The following is a 27,956-nucleotide window of genomic DNA, read 5'->3' as shown; positions in this document are numbered from 1 at the left end:
GAACGAATTTCTTTGAATAATGTTGAAACTTTGACAAAGTAAATAAATTTACAGAGAAAAATAGGTTGCTGAATACATAGATAACCAAAATATTCATATAATCATTAAAGGAATGATTTTGACCCAGTAACTAAAAATCCTTCCTCACAAAATAAATATATACATAGGGCCATGGGGCTTAATATACAATTTCAAACTTCCACAACACCTTAGAGAAAAGAAATCAAAAGAAACTACAGCTGATATAAGAAGCTATCATAAATTATAAATCAAAATTAAATGATCACAGTACAAATATAGAAAAATACAGGCCAAAATTACAAGTATAAATGCAGAAAATCCCAAGTAAAGACATCAGTAAATTCCACCAAGAAATTTATTTTAAAATGATTAAAAAGAAAATAAACTAACCCACTTAGTTTTATTCCAAGAATGCAAGAACCAGTTAATGCTAGAACTTAATATAATGAGAAAATCTTTCAATGTAATTTTTCTAAAATTGTCCTTGTCTGTTCATTGGGATTTAATTAAATTTATACATTAATATGAGGAAATTCCTGTACCTAAAATTTCAAATATTTTTATACAGAAAAAAGAATTTTTATTCATTTATTCAAATTCACTTTTGTGTTGTTTGGTAGCACGCTGTCACTTTCCCCTTTCAGACCTTACCCAGTTCATGTTAGGTTTATTAATAGATTTATGTAGTTTATTTTATGTTTTAGTTTTGCTATTGTGAGATATTCTGTTTTCAACATATTTATATATAGGCAAGCATTTTTTATATTACTTTTACATGAACTATCTTATTTGTAATAATTTTCATTTCACTATTTCATGTGTTTTTCTATAAGAAAATAATAATCACTTTTGCCTTTTTCGTTCTGATATTTGTAAGTCTTATTTCATCATTTTCCTTCTAGGTGGTTTTGGAAGGCCTCGACTCTTGCAGTTCTCACTTTGAAGCAGTTACATAGAGTACTTTATAGAATGATCAGAATATGCATTGACCGTACAGCATAAACAGGATTTATAGTAAAATAACTATTATCTTATGAAACATATATTTTAATCTTTTTGATGATGAATTAAGAAAGTGTTTTATAGTACCTTTTATTTTAGAGGTAATAAGATTCGACCAGGCGCGGTGGCTCATGCCTGTAATCCCAGCACTTTGGGAGGCCAAGGCAGGTGGACTACCTGAGGTCGGGAGTTTGAGACCAGCCTGACCAACATGGAGAAACCCCATCTCTACTAAAACTACAAAATTGGCCAGACATGGTGGCACATGCCTGTAATCCCAGCTGCTTGGGAGGCTGAGGCAGAAGAATTGCTTGAACCTGGGAGGCAGAGGTTGCAGTGAGCCAAGATCGTGCCTTTGCACTCCAGTGAGGGCAACAAGAGCAAAACTCCATCTCAAAAAAAAAAAAAAAAAAAAAATTGATTCACAGATAAGGAATTTCTGACATTAAAATGATTTATATTTATGTATTATCAAATATTTCTTCCAATCAGATTTTCTTTTGTTCTTATCCTTCTATATCTAGAACATGAGGCCTGTTTGAGAGATGTTATAGAGTTACAATGGCATCTTGAAGATAAAGTTAATCAACTAGAACATTTTGCAAAACAAAAGATGGAGTTAGAAGAAGCAAATGCAAAGATTCAAGCAGACATAGACTACATGAATGAACATGGCCCTCTACTGGACTCTAAGCGGAATCAGGAACTTCAAGATCTGAAGAACCATTATAAAAAAAAAAAGGAGGTAAATGAATAAACGAATGCATGAGCATTTCATAAATTATTACTTAGTTATGCAAAAACTTTTCAACCATAAGAAATTAACACAGCTTTAAAGGTTTTTTTCTTCTTAAAATTGACCCACCCTTTATCTCTACACATTACCAACTGTAGGTATTCATTTTAACTATGTCTTCTTTTCTTACCATTATATTTAAGATTATTAAACATGTTTAGTCAAGCTTCTAGTAAAATTTTGGTGATGTAAAATAGCCAGGTAAGGTCAGGTGTGGTGGCTTATGCTTGGAATCCCGGCACTTTGTGTGGTAAGCACTTTGGGTGCATCGCTTGAGCCCAGGAGCTAGAGATCAGTTAGAGTAACATGGTGAAACCCCATCTCTACTGACAATACAAAAATTAGCCAGATGTGGTGGCTCATGACTGTAGTCTCCTCTACTTGGGAGGCTGAGGTGGGAGGTTTGCTTGACCCCTTGAGGTTGAAGCTGACGTGTGGGGATTGCTTGACCCCTGAAGGTTGAGGTTGCAGCGATTCATGATTGTGCTACTGCAATCCAGCCTGGATGACAGAGTGAGACCGTCTCAAAACAAAGCAAGAACTTCAGAAAAATAAAATTGTGGGTTTTTTATTTTAAGCCATAATCATACTGAGCAAAACTGCAGGTAAAATATATAATTTCATTGTTGATGAAAATATGTAAATGAAATAAAAGTATTTTAATGGTTAATTAGATATTTAACTCTCCTATTATGGAATATGAAAATAATTTATTGATAATTGTCACAAAATGAACAAATTTAGATTTGTATTATATTTATTTTTGAACATTTTAAAGTAAATGAAACAAATTGTTAAATGTCTCCTGTGTTCCCCTCAACAGTTCCATTTTCATTCCTCCTTTACCAAAGACAATCTTTGTAATGAATTTCATGTGTCTATAAGCCAAATTTGTATAATTATATATATGCATGTGTGCTGATAAATAATACATGATATTTTTAATCACACAAACAGTACCATACATTGTAGAATATTCTACAACCTGTTTTTTAATCAGACAGTTTTTTAGTTTAATCAAGCTACTGTTGATATGTATAGATCTAGTTCATTCATTTTACTTACAATGTTCCATCAAATAGATATTTCACAATGTAATTACTTACCATTTCATCTTCTGTTGGCCATCTGAGTTGTTTCCAATATCTGGCAACAAAACTGCTTATATGACTGTAAACAATAATCACACATGAATACCTTCCTCTGTAGCTGCATGTAAATTTTTCCTATTGGGGTTATATACCTAGTTAGGTATTTACTGGATTGTGGGTTATACACATTTACTATTTTATTAGATAACATCAAGTTGTTCTTCAGAGTGCCTGTAACAATTTCTATTACTGGAGTAGTGGCAATACTGAAGTCTCATTTCTCCACTGTGGACAAGAATACAAGTACTGTCCTCCTTTTTTAGTAATAGACCCCTATACAGTTGGATGACAGTGTACAGGCTGGAAGATATTTCTCAATTTCCCTTTTCTCATTGTATTTCTAATGAGATGTAGGTAGCAGTTACTGGCTGCGATTTCCATGAAATATCTTTGAAATAGACTGCCTCACCCAGGAAGTCTATTTGGCCATTTGCCTCAGCTATCATACCTAGGTTGCTGGAAGTTTAGAAAATGCCAAATAAGCTATTTACTAAACTTCCAGTAACCTTGATACGATAGCTACAGCTCTAACTTCCATTTTACAGCATGAAGCAACCTTGGGGATAGAAGCCACAACTCAGGATGGCTGAAGAGCAAAGGGATAGTCGGATATATTTCTGTGAGAGAAAAGTAAACTGCAAGCTTGTTTAAGCAACTTATTTGGTTTATTTCTGTAACTTACAGCAAAACTCAATCCTAACTGGTATAACTCACAATTTAGTTAACATTTTTATTGTCATTCTTTAAAATTTTGTCTATATGTGTTTTAATTGGTATCCCTTTGTTTTACTGTGTTTTTCCCTGATAGTGAACTTGGGTACATAATAAGCAGGGCAGGTGGAGTTTTTGGGCAGTTGGAAGATCAGGCTTGTGAATGGGAAGAAAGGATTCATTCTAGCAGACCAAAAAAAAAAAAAAAAAAAAAAAAAAGCAACGTTTGTGTAAAGCTTATTAGGGCTAAAATGACGGTTAATTTAATTGTCAATTTATGGGGCCATGATGCCCAGATATTTGGTCAACCATTATTCCAGATGTTTTCAATAAATGTACATTTTTTGGATGAGATTAACATTTGAATTGGTAGATTTACAGTAAAACATATTCTCCATATTGTGGGTGGGCCTTGTGCAATCAACTGAAGGTCTTAACAGAACAAAAACTGATCTCCTCTGAGCAAGAAAGAATCCTGTAAGCACACTACTTTTGGACTGGGACAGCAACTTTCCCCTGGGTCTTTAGCCTGCCAGCCTACCCTGCAGATTTTGGACTTGTATCTCCAAAATAGTGTGAGCCTTTTCCTTAAAATCAGTCTCTCTCTCCCGCTTATTCCTCGCTCCTATTGGTTGTTTCTCTAGAGAAGCCTGACCATTAATGCAATGACTGCCCTTCTTTTATTTCATCATTATTGTGCTACTCCATTACATCTTAAATTCCTAGATCAGTGCTTCTGCCTTTAAGTCAGCTGGTGACCTTCTAACTATTCCAGGGGTCAAAATGAGAGTTTGGACCTCTTGGCTTCTGTAGTGTGAGCCATAAACTCTGTGAAACCATCCACTATGGGTGTACAATGCAAGGGAAAGTAATTCCCCAAGAAAAAATAATTCCTCATCATGAAATTGAGATGCTATTAAGAAAGGCTATAAATGTCATGCAGCCAAAATATGAAAACTCTCTAATATAAGGTAGAAGGAAAGTGATATCTTAGTAAAAGTAAACACATTTTTCTCTGGTAAAATGAGCATAACTGACAATACTCAAAAATGAAAAGCAGAATTATGAGCACTGAGAGGCCCAAATACTTCCTCAGAGAGAAATAAAAATACATACATTGAGACTGTAAAAATTCTTGCCAACAAATTAGATAACCTAGATAAAATGGAATCAAGAAGAAATAGGAAATCTGAGCAGGTGTATAACAAGCACAGAAATTGAATAAGTAATTAACCACCTCCCCTCTCCACCAAAATAAATAAATAAATAAATAATGCCCAGGACCAAGTGGATGCACTAGTGAATTATAGCAAACACACACACACACACTCTCTAATAATTCTCAAACTTTCAAACTCTTCCAAAAGGAAAAGAAGAGGAAGAGGAGAAAGGAACACTTCCTAACTCATCTATGTCAGCATTACCTAGTTACTAAAGCCTGATAAATATATCACAAGGAAGTAAATTATAGACCAATATACCTTATGAATATAGATGCAAAAATCCTCAACAAAATCCTAGCAACCCAAATCTAGCAGCATATTAAAAAGATTATACATCATGACCAAATGGCATTTATCCCAGGAATACATATGTAATACAATATATGAAAATAAATCAGTTTAATGTACCACATTAATAAAATAAAGGCACACACACACACACGATTGTCTCAGTTGAAGAACAAACAATAGACAAAGTCCAAAATTCTTACATGATAAAAACCCTTAACAAACTAGAAAAAGAAGAAAACTTGCTCACTATGAATAAGGACATTTTTGTAAAACCCACAGGTAATACTAAACATAATGGTGAAAGACTTAAACCTTTTCCTCTAGGATCATAAATAAAAGGATACCCACTTTTACTACTTCTATTTGACATTGTACAGAAAGTTCAAGCCAGAGTAGTTAGGCAAGTAAGAGAAATAAAAGGCATACACATTAGAAATTAAAAAGTCAAATTTTCTTTATTATCAGAGGACATGATCTAATATATAGAAAATCCCAAAGATTTCACAAAACAGTCTCCTAGTGCTAAAAATCACATTTAGCAAACTTGCAGAATTCAGCTCAACACATAAGGCTCAGTTGTATTTTTGTACATTAGTGGTGAACAATCCAAAAAAATTAAGAAAACAATTCCATACACAGGTCATCAAAAATAATAAAATACTAATAATTTTAAGAAGATGAAAGATTTGTGTAGAAAAACTGTAATATTTTGCTGAAATAAATTGAATAAGAATTGAATAAATTGAAAGACATCCTGTATGCCTGAATTGGGAGACTCAATATTGTTAAAGTGTCAGTAGCACCTAAAAATATCTGTGAAGTCAATGCAATCCAGAACAAAAGTTCAATGATCTTTTGCAGACATGGAGAAGCCTACCCTAATATTTATATGGAATTGCAAGGAACTCCAGATAGCAAAAATAATCTTGTAAAGAAGACCACATTGGAGAAGTCACATTTTCCAATTTTGAAACTTACTACAAAGCTGTAGTAAGCAAAATATATTTGCCTAAGGTATAAAGAAATAGATAAAGTAGAACTGAAATTTCAGAAATAAACATATGTATCTATGGCTAATTGATTTTTGACAAGGTGCAAGACCAATCATTTATTGAAAGAAAGTGTAGCCTCTTCAACAAATGATGCTGGGACATTGAATATCCAAATATATATTAAAAAGAGTAAAAGTGGACCCCTACCACCCACCATATAAACATTAGCTCAAAATGAATCAAAGACATAAATATAAGAGTTTAAACTCTAAAACTCTTAAAAGAAAACCTGGGGATAGCCAGGCGCAGTGGCTCATGCCTGTAATCCCAGCACTGTGAGAGGCTGAGGCGGGCAGATGATGAGGTCAAGAGATCGAGACCATCCTGGCCAACATGGTGAAACCCCGTCTCTACTAAAAATACAAAAATTAGCTGAACGTGGTGGCAGGGGCCTGTAGTCCCAGTTACTCAGAAGGCTGAGGCAGGAGAATCGCTTGAACCTGGGAGGTGGAGGTTTCAGTGAGCTGAGTTGGCGCCACTGCACACTAGCCTGGCGACAGAGTGAGACTCTGTGTCAAAAAAACAAACAAACAAAACCTAGGGATAAATCTTTAGGACCTTGGATTTGGAAATGGATTCTTAGATATGGCACCGAAAGTGCAAGTAACAAAAGAAAAAAAATAGAAAAATTGGACTTAGTCAAAATTAAAAGCATTCTTGCATTGAAGGACACTATCAAGAAAGTAAAAAGACAACCTATGGAATGAAAGAAAACATTGCAAATATGATCTCAAACTGATGTAGTTCCCAGAGTATATAAAGAACTCTTATAATTTGACAACTGAAAGACAAACAACTAAATTTAAAATAAACAGAGAACTTGCCATGAACAGACATACATATATCTGTTGTATATCTGTTCATAGTAGTGAACAGATAGACATATCTTCAGAAAGACATACAAATGGGCAGCAAACTCATGAAAAGATGTATGTTCAACATCATTAGTCTTTAAAAAATGCAAATCAAAACCACAATAAGATACCAGTCATACCCATTAGGATAGGATTAAAAATAAAATGGAAAGTAACAAGGATACCCTAGAGATACTGGAACCACTGTAATTTGCCGGTGGGAATGCAAAAATAGTGTAGCTGCTATGGAAAACATTTTGGTTATTTCCAAAATAGCTAAGCACAGAATTACCATATTCTTTAGCAATTCTACTCCCAGGTATATATCTAAAAGAAACAAAAGCTGAGACTAAAGAAACAAAAGCAAAAGCAAAAACTTGTACATAAATATTCGTTAGTAGCACTATTCACAATAACCAAAAGAAACAGCCCAATGTTTATTTACTGAGATAAACAAAATGTGATATATCAATGGAATGAAATATTATTAAGCCATAAAAAGAAATGAGGTACTGATACATGCTACAACATGAATAAAACGTGAAAGCATTATGCTAAGTAAAGAAGCTAGACACAAAAGGTCACATATTGCATAATTCATTTATATAAAAGATCCAATATAAGTAAATCCATAGACACAGAAAGATTAATGACTGCGTAGGGCTGGGGGAAATGTAATATCAAGTTTTGTTTGTCATGTTGTGTTTGTAATAACATTTTAAAACTCTTTAAAATTATTATTTTTTTATTATGCAATCTTGACCTAGTTTTAAGGCCCTGGCTAGAGGCCTACTGAAGTTACCTGGTTGCTTAAAAAATTCAAAACTCCTAGCCAGTGTGCTTGGGCTTTAGTAAATGCTGCTGCATTACAACATGTGAAAGGACTGATACTTTGGGCTAATTGGGTTTTCACAAAGGGAGTCTGCTATACCTCTTTAAGTGCACACCCCAATACCTGAGGTAGACTGGAAGCCTTGGAATGAGAGAGAAGGCTGCCTTCAAGTTAGGCCAGAGGGCTGCTAAATCCCCTTTTTCTGTAACCGAGAATGTATGCAGTATAAGTTAGCAGACAAAGATGGTAACTAGAAGCCCAAAACAAGAAAGAAAGAATTGAAAAAAATCCCCAAAACAACAGGATACAGAGTGGGAAGTAAAGAGTTGCCCCCTTTAGAGTAAACAACTCTGGGAATCCCTTGCCTCATAGATACCCAAAATATAAATCAAGGTCCCACATGTCTCTAGATATGCTAAGGCCATAAAACAAGGCTTGCAAGGACACTCAGCCCCTCCAGAGTTCCAGGCATGACAGAGTAGCCAAGGCACGTATTTTACTTCTTAGAGTACACAATGTGTTGTGTTGTCTTACTCAGTTTTGAGGCCGTGGCTAAAGGCTGGCCCTCCCTTTCTTGAGAAGCTGATTAAACCCACATCTCCAACCCCTTCCTGGGCCCTCACATTCCACACCACTATGTACCCATCCTATTCTCAACAGAGGCCCCAAACAAGTAGTGAAACCCACTGTACTTCAGAGTCTGCTGAAATGATTAAAATTAGCCACTCCACAGAGATCTTCTGAAATTTAGCTACCTACCTCCACTGTTTGCCACCCATAAGCTGTCCCCTATAGCTCCAGCTTGCTGCTAACCTGTCCCCAGCTGAAACCCCTAACACGGCCCTACCTGGTAGCCATCTCTCCTTTGGAGCTGTAAGTAACAGAATTCTGCCTTTCATCTAGCCCAGTTTCACTGCGTTGTGTCTTCCCACCAGGAGAATCTTTTAAAACAGGAAGGGGAGACTAGGGAGTAACCATTTAATGAGTTCAGGGTTTCCCTTTGGGATGATGAAGATGTTCTGGAACTAGAAAAGGGTCATGTTGGTACCACATTGTGAATGTACCGAATGCCACTGAATTGTACACTTTAATTTGTCCCATTCTATACTATATAAGTTTTACTTCAACAAATAAACTTAAGAAAATTTAGAAAGGATAAACTTCAAAAGATGCATTGTAAGATCACCATCCCATAAAACTAAAAAAAAAAATTGTACTACAAAAATACCTTAACCACAAGAAAAATCTTGTATGTAGATATTATTCTAGTATCAAAGGGAAACTCAAAAATAAAATATCGAATTATTGCACTTAATAATAAACCCTAAAGCTGGTGATACTGCAGTTGCATATGATCTAACCTGTAAAAGATGAATAATTCCAATATTGTTTTAAATATTTAGTCCAAAGAAGAGGAGGGAAATGTTTTAATTAAATGAAGGTGATATATTTCAATACCAAAACTTTATGGAAATTCTGCAAAAATAACATTACATATATAAGTTACCAATAAATACATATTTGAAAAATTATATAAAATGTTTGCCAAAGAATTCTTCAGTATAAGAAAAGAAAAGTATATTACTCCAAAAAAATTTATTATAACAATGTGCCAGTGGTTTAACAGCAGAAAATCTAGGTATGTAATTTATTGTATCAACATGATTAAAAAATAGAATTTTATCAAAAGATGCTTAAGATGTATTCATTATTCAAAAACTGGCAATTGTAATAAAAAATTAAAATTTAAAAAATACCTTAATTTAAATAACTATTTCACACAAGCATCCATATTAATCACTAAAATGCTAAAGCTGTAATAATTGGAACAAATCAGGTAAACCTGACATCCCTATTACAATTTAACATCATTTTGAGGATTTTTCCTATGTAATAGGACAGTAAAATGAAATAAAAGATATACATTTAAAAATTATGAAATAAAATTATTTTAATATTATTATTAAATATTATTATAATTAAAACATCAAATAGAAGACTGTTGTTTTCAAAATAAGTTTGTGTCCACCAGAACTAAACCATCCAATACAACATACTTTTACTAGCATGAATAAAGTTTTTCCATACTTTCAATAAATAGTTAAAAATATAAACAGAAAACTCCTTTCCTAGCAGAGTCATTAAATATTGATGACGAAATTTATAAAGATATAGACATTTAAGACTATAATTATGAAATCATATTGAAGAAAATAAAGAGACAATTAATTTAGACACATAATATATTCTAAGACGGGAAGGCTTATTATAGTAAAAATGTCAATCATTCCAAAATTGTTATAGAAACAGCCATCAAATTCTGGTAAAATTTACACAATAACCTTTTGGCCTGTCAATTTAAATAATATTATTAGAAAAAAGTAATGTAAAATGCTGGAAAGAGTTTTCAAACATGGACTTTCTTCTGTTCCACTGGTGAGAATACAAACTGTTACCCCTTATTCTGGAGAGTAATTTGGCAACCAATATTAATCAACATTCTTAAAATATTTGCTAATACCTTATGACTCAGAAAATTCTGTTTTAACAGTACGTTTGAAGAAAATATTCAAGAACATGCAGTATAACTATAGATTGTGCAATTTCCTTACATGGTTCATCATAGTACTGTTTATGTTATGTGTCCCTCATACATATGTTGTGCATGTCAAACTGTGCATAATGCTCATATAATTGACAATGAGTTAAATCATGAGTATGTGTGATATAAGGGAATACTATAAAAGTAATGTGATACAGTGATATACAGAGAGAGACAGAAGGAAGAGATGGAGACAGGAGCATTAGTATGATGTTTGTTAGTAAAACACGAGATTAGTATGATGTTTCTTAATCAGTAAAAAGAGTAAAAACTGAATATTTTGAAGTATTACACTAAGATATTAGGTTGGTGCATACTTTTAATGGCAAAAACCACAATTGTTTTTGCACCAACCTAAGAATAATGGTTTTTCTTAGTGGAGAGGAGTACAGGTGACTTTGTCATTGTTCATCTTTGTTTTCTGACTTTTTAAATAATGAAGTATTATTTGAGTAATAAAACTATATTTTTATGAGTGAAGACATAATGATTTCATTTTGGACATGTTAACTTGGATATTGAAATTATTTTCTTCAGTAACATTTATACATTCCCAGCGTTAATGCCTGTCAGGGCTGAAATTACACTTACCAAACAATAGGTTGAATGTGGGAGAACATGTTTCTAAAGAACTTTTAATCTAAATCAATACTACACTAAGTTAAAGTTATTATTTTTAATTAACCATTAAGTGCAAATATAAGCAAAAATGTTTTCATTTCTAGGTAATGGACCTACACAGAAAAGTTTGTGAAGAACTTGAAGAAGCTTTAGAAGCCTGTGAAAATGCCAGACTGAAGGCTCAGCAAATTAAAGAAGAGATGGATAAAGATATTCACCAGGATGAAAAAAGCATAGAGGCCTACAAGTAAGAATTTTTCACAAACACTAATTATAGCATTTAGAAATTAAATATTAAGTAAAAATGTAATGTATATTTCTATACAGAAAATTTTAAGAGAAAAATAAAATTTTAAATTATTCATACCTGTCTCATCACCAAGTTTATATATAAATAAAAAGATATATATTTCATATATGTAAAATTATGTATGTATAAATCTCCAAAGTACTATATTTCTGTGTCATCTTAAAGCTCTTCATATATATTGCCAAGTTGCCTGAGGACATCTTATAACAATAAATATACCTACAACGTGTGCAAAAGTAACTATTAAAAAAAATTCAGTATGGGATATGATTAAAAACAAATTAGATATCAATTAATTATATACTTAGCATGTAATATTTCAACTTGAATTTATTTGATTACTAATAAAATGAAATATTTAAATATATAGATTACGTATTTTTGGTATATTATTTATTGAGGGTTTTTTATTTTCTACATTTGTCCCTGATGTATTTATTTTCTGATATTCTTTCAGTTCCTTTTGTTGACTATAACTTCTTTATGATTCTGTGTGATATAATATTTTTATTTATTCAAATTGATCAATGATTTAGTATAAAAGAATTTATAGTCACTATGGGAGTTAGAGTCATATACATATAAGCAAAATCAATACAATTTATACAAAATTCCACAACTTAGATAACATTCATTTCTTACGGTGTTTATATTTCCTCACATCCAATGTATATTTCAACATGTAATTAAATATTATCTATTTAGTTGATAAATAGATCTCTTTTATAACTAACCTGATTAGTTATATTTGATCAATTGGATATATTTTCTAATTTTTATCATGATTTCTTCTTTGACCCATGGGTTATTAAGAAATATGTATTTTAAAAATTTATATATTGAGTTCTAATTAATTTTTATTATCGCTTTCCAGTTGAATTGTATATAGTTTTTTTTTTTTTCCAGAGAAAAATGTATATAGTTTCAAACCATGAAAATTGTTTAGTCTTAATTAAGATGGCATTTTTTGGCATGTATTCCTTATGTCATTGAGAATAACATTCATTCTTTACTTGTTGAGTGTACTGTTGTTACTCTTCCATTAGATCAAGTTTACTAAGCATGGAGGTTAATCTTTATACCACAACATTAACATTATCCAGGTGTTCATTCAAAATTCAGAAAATTAGACTCAACACCGACCTATTAAATGAGAATCTACACTTTTAAAAGACTCCAAGGTGATGTTTGAGAAGCATTGCTCCGTTTATTAATTTTTTTTTTTTTACTTTTTCTATCAAGTATTGAGGAGCGTCTATAATTGCTCACTTGTGTACATAATTATTTTTATCAGTTTTTGCTTCCTATATTTTGAGTCTATATTCTCAGGTGCATGCAAATTTGAAGTTGTTATATCCTCCTGGGATACAAATTAACCTCTTTTATCATTATGAATTGACCTTCTTTGACTCTTGGAATATTTTTGCTTAAACTCAATCAAGGCATTAATACAGTTGTACTAGCTTTCTTTTGATTAATATTTTCAATTAATCTCAATACTTTGAAGTTTTTATATTTTAGATATATCTGTTAAAACACCATGTAGACACATTTTTTTTCAGTTTGAAAATATTTTCAAGGGTGGACCATTAAGTGCATTCATGAATCACTAATATATTTGGATATAAACCACCACATAACTTACTCTATTTGCCACATTTGTTGTATTTTTTTCTTTTTTAATGCCTTTTTTCATGTTGATTATTATTTTATTATTTCTTGAATTTGAGTATTACAATTTTATTTCTATTCTTTTAGTAGGAAATCCTATTAATTGCCACAGGAAAACTTAATGTTGTCAGACTCTAAAAAACAACTGATACTGTTATCCTGCTGGACAATAAAAGGAACTAAGAAAAATTTTACTCTAGTTATTACATTTCTTCTGAATTAAATATTTGTTACTGTTGCTGAATATTTCATTGTATAACAGATAAGTACATTATTATTGTTTTAAGTAGTCAAGGTTATTTTTTAAATTTACCCACAAAATAACTATTTTTATTTTTTCTTCATGAATGTTAGACTTTTCATCTAAGAGTACTTTCTGGCTGAAATAGATCCTTTAGCATAACCTTTAGCAAAGTTTTCCTGATGATAAACTTTCAGAATTTTTGTTTGAAAGACATTTTCTTTTTTCATAGAATTGTTGATTCTTAGTTGACCTTCATATATTAGTTATAACATTTCATAATCTATTAATTTTCATTTTTGCCATTAAGAAGGAAGCTGACCATTTGACTTTCAGTTTTATGCATCTAATCTATATATTTTTTCCTTTGGCTGTTTTGCCTGTTTTTAAGAACATCTTTTTGTTATGAATTTTAATTAATTTTATTTTTCAATATATTGTAGGTGTTAATTTTTATTTATTCCATTGGGATTTGTTAGTCTTTTTGTTTCTATGTATTGGATTTTTCATTAATCCTGAGCATTCTGAGTCACAATTTTTTCAAACATTTCCTTGGTCCCATTTTCTGTGTCTTCTTGTGCTCAAATTAAACATACATTAGATTTTCTTATTGGGTACTCCATGCTTCTTAATCATTTTCTCACATTTTCTGTTTTCAAGCCTTCTAAAGAATTTCTTCTGGCTTATTGTCTATTTAAATCATTTCCTTTTGTCCTGAATTTAATGTGAAGATCATATGACTGCACCTTGGAGACCACCAACTATGAGAAATGCAATTGACCAAAGGATTCTGTTGTTAGCAGCATCTGACATGGCTTCCAATGATTTCAGCTTCTCCTCCCTGATATTCATGTTACTGACAAAGCCACTCTCCCAGAAGATGGGATCTTTCCTTGTTTGGAGTCATGGTACCAATACCCAAAACCAAAAGTCAGCATTAAGCAGTGCAGACCATGGAATTGAGAAGTAGTAACATGACTCACAACTCAACTTCTCCACTAATGAAGGGTGAGGGGATTAAAATATAGGATTTATTTAATGAGGAGGTTGGACATTAAAAGCAAGGGGAGGGAATATTCATGTCTTTTCCAGAAATAGGTAGTCAACTTCCCGGAACCAGAGTGCTGCTTCATTTTTGTCCTCCTATGCCTTCTTCCAGTTGTGTCATGGGGATTGGCAATGGTCATTTAGCATGGAAATGAGATTATAATGAGGCCTGAGGTCCATTTGAAGTCCTTTGGTTGGCTATCTTGGTTTAAACCTGTCTCAGCTGGTCTGGTTACAAAGGGAACTGTTTTTTATCACAGGTGTTCTGTTTCTTAAGCAGAGTTAAGGCAGGGTAGAAATTCAGCTATGTCATGTAGGCATTACACTAGATAACAAGTTCCCCCTTTTCTGTATATTCACTCCTCATTCTTGAAGGGTGCTGAGGGGTGAAAGTCTGTCTTCTACAACTTCCTCAATCTGAAGTTGGATGTTAATATTGTTACAGGAAAGGGGTCCCAATCCAGACCCCAAGAGAGGGTTCTTGGATCTCGTGCAAGAAAGAATTCTGGGTAAGTCCACAGTGTAAAGCAAAAGTAAGTTTATTAAGAGAGGTAAAGTGGTGAAAGGACAGATACTCCATAGACAGAGTAGGACGTTTCTGAAAGTAAGAGGAGGAATGTGTCCATTCTAAGTACAATGCTTGTGTATATGGGGAGATGTGCTCTGCTGCAAGCGTTTGTGATAAAGGATTAATTTTCTTAATTACTATATTTTGCAAGAATCGGTATTATTATCTTTAAGACAAAATTAGGAATGCCTTTGTTTGCCAGATATTGGGAGATCTGGACACTCCCAAATCTGGGTCTGTGTAGTAAACATTATTAGTTTGTTCCCTTACCATAAACATCTAGAGGCTAGGAATGCCTAAATTTCTGAGAATGCAGCCTATCAAGGCCCAGCCTCATTTTCCTAGCCCTCAGTCAAAATGGAGTCACTCTGGTTCGAACACCTTTGACAATATGGGGCCTGTTAGAGGAGTGAATTTTTTCCCTAGCTAGTCTTAGATAGGTCTGGTTATCTCCTGGGTATAAGCCTACCTTTTTATATCACTGTATGGCCTTGATTTGCTTATACATAAAAGAGACCAGACAGTTTAAGAGAAAGAGCCTGAAGATCAAGATAAGTAGGATGGTAGCTAAAGGGCCCAGTTAGGGTAAAAATCAGGTGAAATCAGGGCTGGCCTGTTTTATCATTTTCATATTCCTTGAGGGTCTGTGCCCTTTTGGTTAAATTGGTGCAACCACTTGGCCTGGTTGTAGATGATTTTAATGTCTTTTTGTTGTTGTTGTTAATCTTGAATTACTTACCCAAGCACAACAGAAAGAGCTGGTGACCACACGTGCCTCACCTTTTTTTTTGCCAAGAGGTAATCAGAAGTCAGACGATTATCAAGCACAGTGTTGGCTAGTGAGTCTAGGGAGACTTTGAGGAGGGTAAGGGCATCACTAGTCTTACACACTAGAATTTCTATACCTGTTGTGAGGTTGCAGAGGGTAAACTCATGGTAGGCTATCAGGAGAACCTGCTCCCGATGTTTAACATGGGTTCTTTTCTATTTCCTAAGTGTCTCGGCTGGGTTGAGAAATAAAGGGAAAGAGCACAAGGGAGAGAAATTTAAAGTTGGGTGTCCGGGGGAGACATCACATGTCGGCAGGATCCGTGATGTTCCCCGAGCCGTAAAACCAGTAAGTTTTTATTAGCAATTTTCAAAAGGGGAGGGAGTGCACAAATAGGGTGTGGGTCACAGAGATCACATACTTTACAAGGTAATAAAATATCACAAAGCAAATGGAGGCAGGGCGAGATCACAGGACCACAGGATGAGGGGAAATTAAAACTGCTAATGAAGTTTCAGGCAAGCATTGTCATTGATAACATCTTATCAGGAAACAGGGTTTGAGAACAGACAACCTGTCTGACCACAATTTATTAGGTAGGAATTTTCATCCACCTAATAAGCCTGGGAGTGCTACAGGAGACAGGGGCTTATTTCATCCCTTCAGCTTCGACCGTAAAAGACAGCACGCCTTAAAAGGGGCCGTCTATAAGCCTACCTTCAGGGCACATTCTCTTTCTCAGGGATGTTCCTTGCCGAGAAAAAGAATTCAGTGATATGTCTCCTATTTGCTTTTGAAAGAGGAGAACTATAGCTCTGTTCCGTCCGGCTCACCAGCAGCCAGTTCAAAGTTACCTCTCTTGTTCCCTGAACATCGCTGTTATCCTGTTTTTTTTTTTTAAGATGCCCAGATTTCATATTGTTCAAACACACATGCTCTACAAACAATTTGTGCAGTTGACACAATCATCACAGGGTCCTGAGGTGACATTCATCCTCCTCAGCTTACAAAGAAGATGATGGGATTAAGAGATTAAAGACAGGCATAGGAAATCCCAAGGATATTCATTGGGGAAGTGATAAGTGTCCATGAAATCTTCACAATTTATGTTCAGAGATTACAGTAAAGACAGGCGTAAGAAAATATAAAAGTATTAATTTTGGGAACTAATAAATGTCCATGAAACCTTTACAATTTATGTTCTTTTGCCATGGCTTCAGCTGGTCCCTCTGTTCAGGGTCCCTGACTTCCCGCAACTGTAGGCAAACCTTTCCTAGGGGCTATGAGACCACCTGCTATCCCAGTACCAGCCAGAATAAGCCTAATTGCTTTTTATTCCTTAGGTGAGATGGGGACAGGAAACCATTAAACATTTTGGCTTCTCTGGGGATTTGATGCCCTAGGTCTCATTCTCCAGGGTGTCATGTATTTTAAGTTTTCCTGTCAATCCTTTTGAGCAGGAATCTTAGATCTGAGAGCGATTTAGCTTGGTTAGTGGGAATTTTTTCCTTAGGTTCTGAGACTGCTTTTACTCAGGTGTGGTGAACCTAAGGCATCACTCCTGGTAACATTAAGGCAGAGTTATTTATGAGCATTACCAGATATGGGCTCGTATATTTAGGTTGTAAATGATCTTGTGGTCTCCCCCATCTGCAGGTTTTTAGGTAAGCCCAGTATCCAGTTGAAAGGGATGGTGGGTCAGATCTGACAGTGAAGGTAATTTTCAATTTCTATAGGCCTGAAGGGCTTTTACTACTTTTTAAAATTTGGGTGGCATATCTTATTTTTTTCCATATTTTTGAAGACCTCCTGGCTATCTGACCTGACTTGGACCAGTCTTAGCTCACAAGGCCTCAGTTTTATTTTTCTTTGTGGAGCTATTCTCATTTTTAACAAGGACATGGGATGATACAAAATCCATGAGAGATGAGTTTTCTGGCATAATTTGGCTAAAGTCCTTTTGAGGGTCTTTCTGGTTGGTATGTTTTACTTTACCCGAAGATTGTGGGCTCCAGGCGGCATGTAGGCACCATTTAATTTTTAGACCCCGAGAAGTAGCCTTAGTAATGAAAGATATGAATGCTAGTCTGTTACTACTTTGGATTGACCATGGCAGCCTGAATCTAGGCACAGTTTCTTTTAATAGCACCTTTGCCACTTCATGTGTAATTTCAGTTTTGGTGGCAAAGGCTTTTTTTTTTTTAATCCAGTGAGGACTAGGAGGCATTAATAGTGTCTTGAGGCTCTGAGCTTAACTCTGAAATCAGTTGGGCAATCTTCTTCCCCTGGGCATCTGCCTTGGTATTGGACCAGCTGAGTGGCCCATTTTTGGTCCCCCATGTGGGGTAGGTATTAAGGTTATTAACATAGCAAGTGGAGCAAGTCTCAACCACCTCTTTGATTAGCTCCCTGAGAACTCCCTGAAGTTGTAGCTCCGTGAAGCTCCCAGTCATACTTTTGCAAAGCCAGTTATAAAGGGTTTCCTGACGAGAGTGTTAGAATGGGCTTTTTAAAAAATGGCCTGCAATGTAACTGCTTTTGGGAAAAGAAGTTGCTTATGAGGGTTTCTTAGCCATCCTGGATGGTCAGGACTTTTGATATAACTACATTTGGAGGCTTTTATTCCATGTTTTGAGATAAAACTGGGATAAAAGGAGTAGGACCCTGGAAGGAAGGCAAACGTGGCATTTGGAAATGACCCTTTGTCTGTTTTTTCGCAAGGTCGGCTTTATGATTTCTTTTAATTATCTCAGCCCCTCCCTTTTGGTGGCCATGGCAGTGAACTGCTGCCACCTAGGCTGGTTTTCTTACAGCCTCTAATAACCTTAAAATAACAACACCATTTTTTACCTGTTTATTAACAAAGGTTAACATGCCCCTTTCTTCCAAATAGCCCTATGGGCATGTAAGATGGAATAGGTGTACCTGGAACTATTGTATTCATTGTATTCACCTTCATGTATTCACCTTCCCTTTCTCCAACTCTAATGCATGGGCTAGAGCAACAAGCTCTGCCTTTGGTGAAGAGCCTCCCAGTGGAAGAGCACTAGCTTTTACACCTGTGAGAGAGACTATAGGATAACCCACCCTCCTCTGTTCCTCTTGCGTATAGCTACTCCCATTGGTGAACCATTAGGCTTCTGCATTTTTAATAGGTTTACTTTTAAGGTCTGGTCCACTGGAGTACACTTCCTTTGTCACCCCTAAGTGGTTGTGAGATAAGTGGCCATCTTCAGATGGAAGGAGGGTGGCCAGATTCAAGCTGTTAAACATCTTCAACATTATATGGGAATTATCAATAAGCATTACCTGTAACTGGAGAGCCCTGTGTAGTGGCAGCCATTCCACCCAGCTTTCTTTTATGACAGTCTGGGTAGGATGGGAAGCCCAAATGGTTAGTGGGTGCACAAAGGTTAACTTTCCGTTTCTTTTATTTTTTTTTTATTTTTTTTTTTTGAGACGGAGTCTCGCTCTGTCGCCCAGGCTGGAGTGCAGTGGCCGGATCTCAGCTCACTGCAAGCTCCGCCTCCCGGGTTCCCGCCATTCTCCTGCCTCAGCCTCCCGAGCAGCTGGGACTACAGGCGCCCGCCACCTCGCCCGGCTAGTTTTTTGTACTTTTTTTAGTAGAGACGGGGTTTCACCATGTTAGCCAGGATGGTCTCGATCTTCTGACCTCGTGATCCGCCCGTCTCGGCCTCCCAAAGTGCTGGGATTACAGGCTTGAGCCACCGCGCCCGGCAACTTTCTGTTTCTTTTAAAAGGAGTTTCATAGCTGCAGAAGATCAAAGGCAAGGTGGCCAACCTTTAGCAATTGAGTCCAGCTGCTTGGAAAAATAGACCATTACCTGGCTCAGTGGGCCCAACCTTTGAGTTAGTACTCCCAGGGCAATTGCTCCTCTCTCATGAACATAAAGATAGAAAAGTTTGCTTGTTGGGTAGGGATACTGCTGTGGCCTCATGAGCTGTGTTTTAGGGTTTTGGAATGCTTGGTCACATGCTGCCACATATTCAAAAGTGTCAGATACCCCAGGTCTCTTGTTAAGGTCTCTGCAAATATTGTGCAGGAGGTTTTTTAACCCCTGAGTTAACACAGTTCATGTTAACTCCTGTTTCCTGCCTGTCTGGGGATCCTGATATTTGAAAGCAAAGAGGGACTGAGAGTCTGTACCCAGTGGAAGGCAGAAAAAGGCATCTTTTAGAATCAGGACTGAGTTCTACATCCAACTCAGGGACAGAGTAACATGGTAGAATATATGAATTAGTTACCACTGGGTGTATGTTTTCTGTTACCTCATTAATTGCCTTAAAATCTTGTCCAAATTGATACTTTCCATTTAGTTTCTTAACAGAGATGATAGGAATATTGCATGGAGCTTGGCAGGCCCTCAAGAATCCCAGTTTTCTAAGCTCATTAATTACTAGGACTATCCCTTTTAGTGCCTCTTGGTTGAGTTAATTTATATTTTAGAGGCTCAATAAAGGTGTTATCTTTTGTCTTCCTTCACACTCCTATAATCCTGCAATTTTGGTGGGTAAGTCTTCCCCAGGGGGTGTTCAAAACGTTGTAGGTGGTTCCTGTGTCAACCAAGAAATCAACAGTCTTGCACCCTACGTCCAGTAAAAGCTGTAGCGCCTTGGGGGATACCTGGAGGGCCAACTGAGGAGTCCCCAGACCCTGTCAATCTTTTTTCCTACTCTGACCATCTTCCTGTGTGAAGCACCTCGATGGCACAAGCCCTCTGTCCCTTCCTTTCAGATGTGGAGGGGACAGGCCTTTTCCCAGTGACCCTCTCTGAAGAAGAGGCACATTGAAGAAGGCATATTGAAGAAGGCACAATTGTATGGTCCTAGTCTCCTAGGTCTTCAAAATGCTTTCTCCTGGTTAGGGTACTGAGGGACACTCACTGGAGCTGCGGTTCTCTATTGATAGGTATCCTGTAAGTTATCCAGCTGACACTGAAGAGCAGTAGCCCATTGGTAGACTTGCCATGTGGCCTTTCTCTCTTTTTTATGTTCCTCCTCCCTATCCCAGTTGTTGAACACCTTATTGGCCAGGTCTACTAGTCTTGAGATGAGAGTGTCTAGCTCTAAATTCACTTTTAAGAGTTTATGTCTAATGTCTAATGTGCTCTGAGACATAAAATAGGATTGTTTGTCTTGTACTTATGGGCTCAGTCCCACTTCCTCCCAACATTATATGGGAATTATCAATAAGCATTACCTGTAACTGGAGAGCCCTGTGTAGTGGCAGCCATTCCACCCATTTGTTGTTGTTTTTTGTTTTTTGTTTAGTTTTGTTTTTCCTGCTCCAGTGAGGAGAATGTACCAAAGGGACTGAACATCTGCCCAGTTAGGATGATGAATCTTACAATACTTCAAATGAGGTTTTGAAACCCCTAAGGATCTTTCCTTAGTCCTTTAGAATGAGACTTTCAGTTATAAAGATCTAAAGTTGTGAAGAGAACATACATATACAGTACCCACCTCTTTTTTTCTATTGGAGACATGCCAGGACATCATAGAGTAAGACTGGCAATATGCCCCACTCTGGGTTACTGTCTGGGTTGACTCCCTGAGAGGAGTCCAAGAGTGATTGGTAGGCAGGGAAAGTGTTGCTTGCAGAGGCCATTGGGAATAAGGGAACTGTATGTCAAAGATTCTGAACAGAGTTAAAAATAAAAATGTCTTGTAATTTCATTGACAATAAAATAATACCTTAAGAAAACATTGTTTTAACATAGGGGACCAATCTTAAACTATTATAGATAATTATTTTTTGAGAGGGGGTCTCACTCTGTCACCCAGACTGCAATCTCAGCTCACTGCAACCTCCACCTCCTGGGCTCAAGCAGTTCTCCCACCCTAGCCCCTTGAATAGCTGGGACTACAGGCACATGCCACTACGCCTGGCTAATTTTTGTGTTTCTTGTAGAGGTGGGGTTTCAGCTTGCTGCCCATGTTGGTCTCAAACTTCTGGGCTCAAGCAATCTACCCTTGGCCTCCCAAAGTGCTGGGATTACAGGTGTGATATACAGTGGCCAGCCAATAATTTCTTTTTAATTATAGCCAACTTAATTCCATGTACAATTTATCTTTTAAATGTTCTTTCACAAACTTTATCATGACATTCACAGGCCATCTACATGTGTGGACCTTTTGATTTGTCCTATACTACCTCTTTTAGAATAACCAGTCATTGTCCAGGAGCAGTGGTTCACACCTGTAATCCCAGCACTTTGGGAGGCCGAGGTGGGCAGATCATGAGGTCAGGAAATTGAGACCATCTTGGCCAACATGATGAAACCCCATCTCTATTAAAATACAAAAAATTAGCCGGGTATGATGGTGCGCACCTGTAGTCCCAGCTACTCAGAAGGCTGAGGCAGGGGAATTGCTTGAACCCATGAGCTGCAGCCAAGATGCTGCCACTGTACTCCAGCCTGGTGACAGAGTGAGACTCCATCTCAAAAAAAAAAATCATTTTGTTTTGGGACAAAAATTTACCATATAAGATCCTTTTGCATACAAAATTATTTTTATAACATTTTGTATACAAAAATACATCTTTATGTCTATAACACTTTTACATCTCTCTTTCCTACTTAGTTTTTAAAATATTGTTTTGTAATTGAGTTTTAATTTCCAAATTACATAAAGTTATTTTTTCTCAATAAGAACACAACTTATAGAACTATAGATTCATTAGAATTCTTACTCTCAATAACTTTAAATTTTAGTGAAAGCCTAGGAAAAAAGAAGTCATGAACTGTTTTTCAGATGTTGGCATTTTATAGGTGAAACTACTTCATAATTTTTAGAAACATGTTTTTTCATGTTATAACTCCTTTTTAATTAGAAATAACCCAGACATTTAATAAGCATTTATTATTCAATGTAAAATAATTTTAAGATTTTGAATTACACAAGGTTTTTCTACAAGCATGTATCCTATTTATATGTATTTAATTCTTTCAATTTTTAATAGTTTATCTGGAGTACTTCTGAAAACTTGGATATTAGACAAAGGTAGTCATTATTTCCAGTCATTATTTTTTATTGGCCATTTTTTTAGCCTGTGAATATAAGATATTCACCTAAGTAAGAATCTTAAACACATGGGTTAAATACATGAGTATTTTTATCACTAACTCACAAGTTTTAGCGATTTTTGTGGAATGAGCAAATATTTAATTTTTTTTTTTCTCAAAAAACACAAAGCTTATTTTTGGCTATGTTTATAGCCTTATGTCATTTATGCCAAACCTTGACATCTTAAAATATCAAGCAGATGTAAATGTAAAATAATAATTAAGCCAAGATAGAAATGTATGCTAACAATTTTGAAAATACTGAAATATTTTTAAAATTTTTGTCTTATCAATAATTTAAAAACCATTTTTATTTATAAAAGCTTACTGTATTAGTCCATTCTCATGCTAGTATAAAGAACTGCCTGACACTGGGTAATTTATCAAGAAAAGATGCTTACTTGACTCACAGTTCTGCAAGGATAGTGAGGCTTCAGGAAACACAATTATAGTAGAAAGGGATGCAAACACATCCTTCTTCACATGGTGGCAGGAAGAAGTATGAGAGCTGGATGAAGGGGGAAGCCCCTTATAAAACCATTAGATCTTGTGAGAGCTTACTTGCTATCATGAGAATAGCATGGGGGAACTGCCCCATCATTCAATTACCTCCCACTGGGTCCCTCTCACAGCAAGCAGGGATTGTGGGAACTACAATTCAAGATGATATTTGGGTAGGGACACAGACAAAACATATCATTCTACCTCTGACCCCTCCCAAATCTCATGTGCTCACATTTCAAAACACAATCATACCCTTACAACAGTTCCCCAAATTCTTAACTCATTCCAGTGCTAACTCAAAAGTCTAAGTGCAAAGTCTCATCTGAGACAAGGCAAGTCCCTTCTGCCTATGAACCTGTAAAATCCAAAGCAAGTTAGTTACTTCCTAGATATAATGGGGATACAAGCATTGGGTAAATAAACTTGTTCCAAATGGGAGTAATTGGCCAAAAAAAGGGGGCTACAGGCCCCATGCAAGTCTGAAATCCAATAGGGCAGTCATTAAACCTTAAAGTCCCAAAATAGATCTCCTTTAACTCCATGTCTCATGTGCAGGGCACACTGTTGCAAGAGGTGGGCTCCCATGGCCTTGGGAAGCTCCACCCCTGTGGCTTTGCTGGTTATAGTCTCATCCTGGCTGCTTTCATGGGCTGGTGTTGAGTGTCTGTGGCTTTTTCAGGCACACAGTGCAAGCTGTTGATGGATCTATTATTCTGGGGTCTGGAGAACAGTGGTTCTCCTCTCACAGCTCCATTAGGCAGTGCCCCAGTGGCAACCCTGTGGGAACTCTGACCCCACATTCCCCTTCTGCACTGCCCAGCAGAGGTTCTCCACGAGGGCTCTGCCCCTGCGGCAAACTTCTGCCTGGACATCCAGGTGTTTCCCTACATCCTCTGAAATCTAGACAAAGGTTCCCAAACCTCAGTTATTCAATTCCATGCACCCACAGGCCCAACACCATGTGTAAGCCACCCAGCCTTGGGGCTTGCACCCTCTGAAGCAACATTCTGAGCTTTACATTGACTCCTCTAGCCATGGCTAGAACTGAAGCAGCTGGGATGCAGGGCACCACATCCCAAGTCTACATAGAACAGGAGGAAAGACCACCTATAAGACCATTTCTCCCTCCTAGGCCTCCAGATCTGTAATGAGATGGGCTGCTGTGAAGGTCTCTGACATGGCCTGGAGACGTTTTCCCAAACGTCTTGGTGATTAACATTTGGCTCCTTGTTACTTATGCAAATGTATGCAATCAGCTTGAATTTCTCCCCAGAAAATAAGGTTTTGTGTTCTATCACATCATCAGGCTGCACATTTTCTAAACTTTGACGCTTTGCTTCTTCTTGAATGTTTTGCCATTTAGAAATTTCTTCTGCCAGATACCTTAAATCATCTCTCTTAAGTTCAACGTTCCACAGATCTCTAGGGCAGGGCCAAAATGCCATCAGTCTCTTTGCATAGCAAGAGTAACTTTTGCTCCAATTCCCAAAAAGTTCCTAATTTCCATCTGAGACCACCTCAGCCTGGACTTCATTGTCCATATCACTATCAGCATTTTGGTCCAACCCATTCAACATGCCTCTAGAAGTTCCAAACTTTCCCATATTTTCCTGTCTTCTTCTGAGTCCTCCAAACTGTTCCACTCTCTGCCTGTTAGCCAGTTGCAAAGTCATTTTCACATTTTCAGGTATGCTTATAGCAGCATCCCACTCTACTGGTACCAATTTACTGTATTAGTCCATTCTCGTGCTGCTATAAAGAACTGCCTGAGACTGGGTAATTTATAAAGGAAAGAGATTTAATTGACTCACAGGTCCACAGAGCTGGGGAGGCCTCAGGAAACTTAACAATCATAGTGGAAGGGGAAGCAAACATGTCTTTCTTCACATGGTGACAGGAAAGAGAAGTATAAGACCTGAGTGAAGGAGGAAGCCCCTTATAAAATCATCAGATCTTATGATAGCTTATTATCATGAGAATAGCATGAAGGAAACTACCCCCATGATTAAATTACCTCCCACCTGGTCCCTCCAAGGACATGTGGGGATTATGGGAGCTACAATTCAAGATGATATTTGGATGAGGACACAGCCAAATCTTATCAATTACTAAGTTCGCATGAATTTGAAGAGTATTTGAATTTAATTTATGATTATAAGCCGTTTGGTAGCATGCTAGACATAACATATAACCTAATATATATATTAGGTTATATAATATAACCTCTCATATATATATAACCTAATATATATATACATACACACACACACACACAAAGATCCAATAGCTGTTACCTTGGACTTTTGGCCATGAGATAACAACACAAACTCACCATTTTATAAAAGATAGCTGGGTTTAAATTATTTTTCGGACAAAATTGGAACCCGTTCCAATGGCTAAACTGTTTTTCCCGATAGATAATCCAAGGAAGGCTGTGGACCAAAATTTGATAAAGAGGTCTTTATGGTAATTCATTCTTTTTAAAAAAGGCTCTTTTACCTTTTATTCTTCAATTTCAAATGAATTTTTAATGTTTCAATTTCAGTTAGATCATAAAGAATAAGTCTTAGGACCAATAACTTAACAGCAGATTCAAAGCAGGCAGAGAAGAAAGGAGGAAGACAGAGAAGTTTAGAAGACTCTAGTTAATTCTGTAGTTGCAGGTTAATCATTTTAGCTCTAAATTTTTCTTACTATGCAGAAAACCAATACTGGCCATTGCACCCAGGGATCCCTGGTGTCTTCTTGAAGGTTAACTGAGTGTCCTTGGCTCCTTGTCTCAGGCAGTCTCCCCTAGGTGTCTTAACCTTATAATTCAGATTTCCTCTAATCCCCCAAAAATGATCCCTTAACTTTCCAGACTGTATGTCATCTTCCTCTTAGGGGGAAGCCAAGGTGACTTTGTCTGTGGGGCTTCAGCAAGGAGGAGAAGAAGGAGGGGGAGGAGGGGGAGGCAGTATTTCTGGGAAGAGGGTAAATTTAAGCTCCTCTGGTGCAAGAAACTTGGCATGAAAGAGGTTTTCACAGACATAAAAGAAAAATCTCTAAGAGGAGTAAATAGAAACAGAGAAGAATATACACTCATACACAAAAGACTTACTGGCAGGTCATTTCTTGATCCAGCATTCTAGAGTGTCAGCCCTTAGGTTCCTCTCTCACCTTTGCAAAGACTCTTAAGGGAGTCTCTACTCAGAATGAAACTACTGGTCCCTTCTTCACCCTCTCAAGGACTCCAGCAGGGACCTCTACTGAGTGCAGGACCATGACCTTGTGCCAGGCATCCCTGTGCACAACCCTGATTTGGGGTGAGTGTCCCCATCATACTTAACTCTGAGCTTTCTTTCCAGTACAGCTATATAACCCTTTGCCTGCCTGCTTATGACCTCAAAACAATGATATATTACCTTTTCCAAAGCTGATCCCTGGCACCCAGAGTCAGGACTAATGCCTGTCCTTTGCTGGCAGATGAGGTTGTAAACCATTATATGCCAGTTACTGGGTCTATAAGCATGTAAAAAAGCTTCCCAAATAAGGAAGTGGACTATCTAGTTCAGATGCTGGGTCACCAGTTTGATTACAGAGAAAGCTAATCCTTCAACAAATGGGATCCTTCCTTGTTTGGTTTCATTAAGCTAATACATGAAACCAAAAGTGAGTGTCAAGCAGTGCAGAACACAGAATTGATAAGGAGGAGCAAGGCTCACAAATAAACTTTTCCACTAGTGAGCGATGAGCGGGGCAAAATATAGGGTTTCTTTAATGAAGAGGTTGAACATTAAAATCAAAAGGAGGAAGGTTTATGTCTTTTCTAGAAATGGGAAATGAACTTCCCTGAACTTGAGTGCTACCTTCCTTTTTGTCCTTTTATGGTGTCTTCCAGCTGTTGTTATGAGGATTGTGGACTATCATGGTGCTGGTGCGAGGGTCATTTAGCATGAAAATGACGTTATAATAAAGCTTGAGTTCTTTTTGAAGTTGTTCAGTCCAGTTGACCATCTTGGTTCTAACTAGTCTCAGCTGGCCCAGTTACAAAGGGACCTTTTTATCCAGGCATCCTGTTTCTTAAAGATAAGCAGAGTTAGAGAAGGGTCGAAATTCAACTATGTCATGTAGGCATTATACTGGGGAACAGTAACACTTTTGTAAAATCCCCTCTTGAATGTGCACTATACTCAGTTGCTTCTAATAAACAGAATAAAGCAAAAGTAATAGAACATCGTTTTTATGATTAGGTTGCAAAAATTTGTGACTTTTACCTTGCTAGCATTCTCTTTCTTGTCATCTTGGTTACTTGCTCTGATGAGTCAAGCTGCCATGTATTGAGATGCTCTATGGAGAGGCCTACAGTGTGTGGAAACAACATAAGCTTCAGTCCACCCACATTTGAGAACCAACCACCCTTGAGAATTGCTGCCAACAACCAGCAATGTGAGAGCAGAAGTATTTGTAGTATGTTAGAAAACAGGTCCTTGCCAGTCATGGTAGAAGACCCAGAGCTGGAGAACCTAGGGGATCACAGAACTGGTAAGATAATAAATATTAATGAATTTAGCAACTAAGTTTGGTTATACTTTTTATGCAGCAACGGATAGCCAATGCAGG

At 36.6% G+C, this 27,956-nt stretch overlaps 1 protein-coding gene across 3 annotated transcripts in view; it reads left to right on the top strand.

Annotated features, from left to right (window-relative positions):
* CCDC178 (coiled-coil domain containing 178) overlaps positions 1-27,956 on the top strand; it is a 523,876-nt gene that overhangs the window by 101,420 nt on the left and 394,500 nt on the right. For all 3 annotated transcript variants that reach the window (XM_025365268.1, XM_025365270.1, XM_025365269.1), the window contains exons 10-11: positions 1,548-1,768; positions 11,261-11,403. In XM_025365268.1, coding sequence (XP_025221053.1) covers positions 1,548-1,768; positions 11,261-11,403 — 364 coding nt within the window. The remainder of the gene's footprint in view (positions 1-1,547; positions 1,769-11,260; positions 11,404-27,956) is intronic.

This window comes from Theropithecus gelada, chromosome 18, assembly GCF_003255815.1.
Source record: "Theropithecus gelada isolate Dixy chromosome 18, Tgel_1.0, whole genome shotgun sequence".
In the NCBI taxonomy this organism is placed as follows: domain Eukaryota; kingdom Metazoa; phylum Chordata; class Mammalia; order Primates; family Cercopithecidae; genus Theropithecus; species Theropithecus gelada.
The sequence above is the reverse complement of the archived record's forward strand: the minus strand, read 5'-3'. Positions and strand labels throughout refer to the sequence as shown.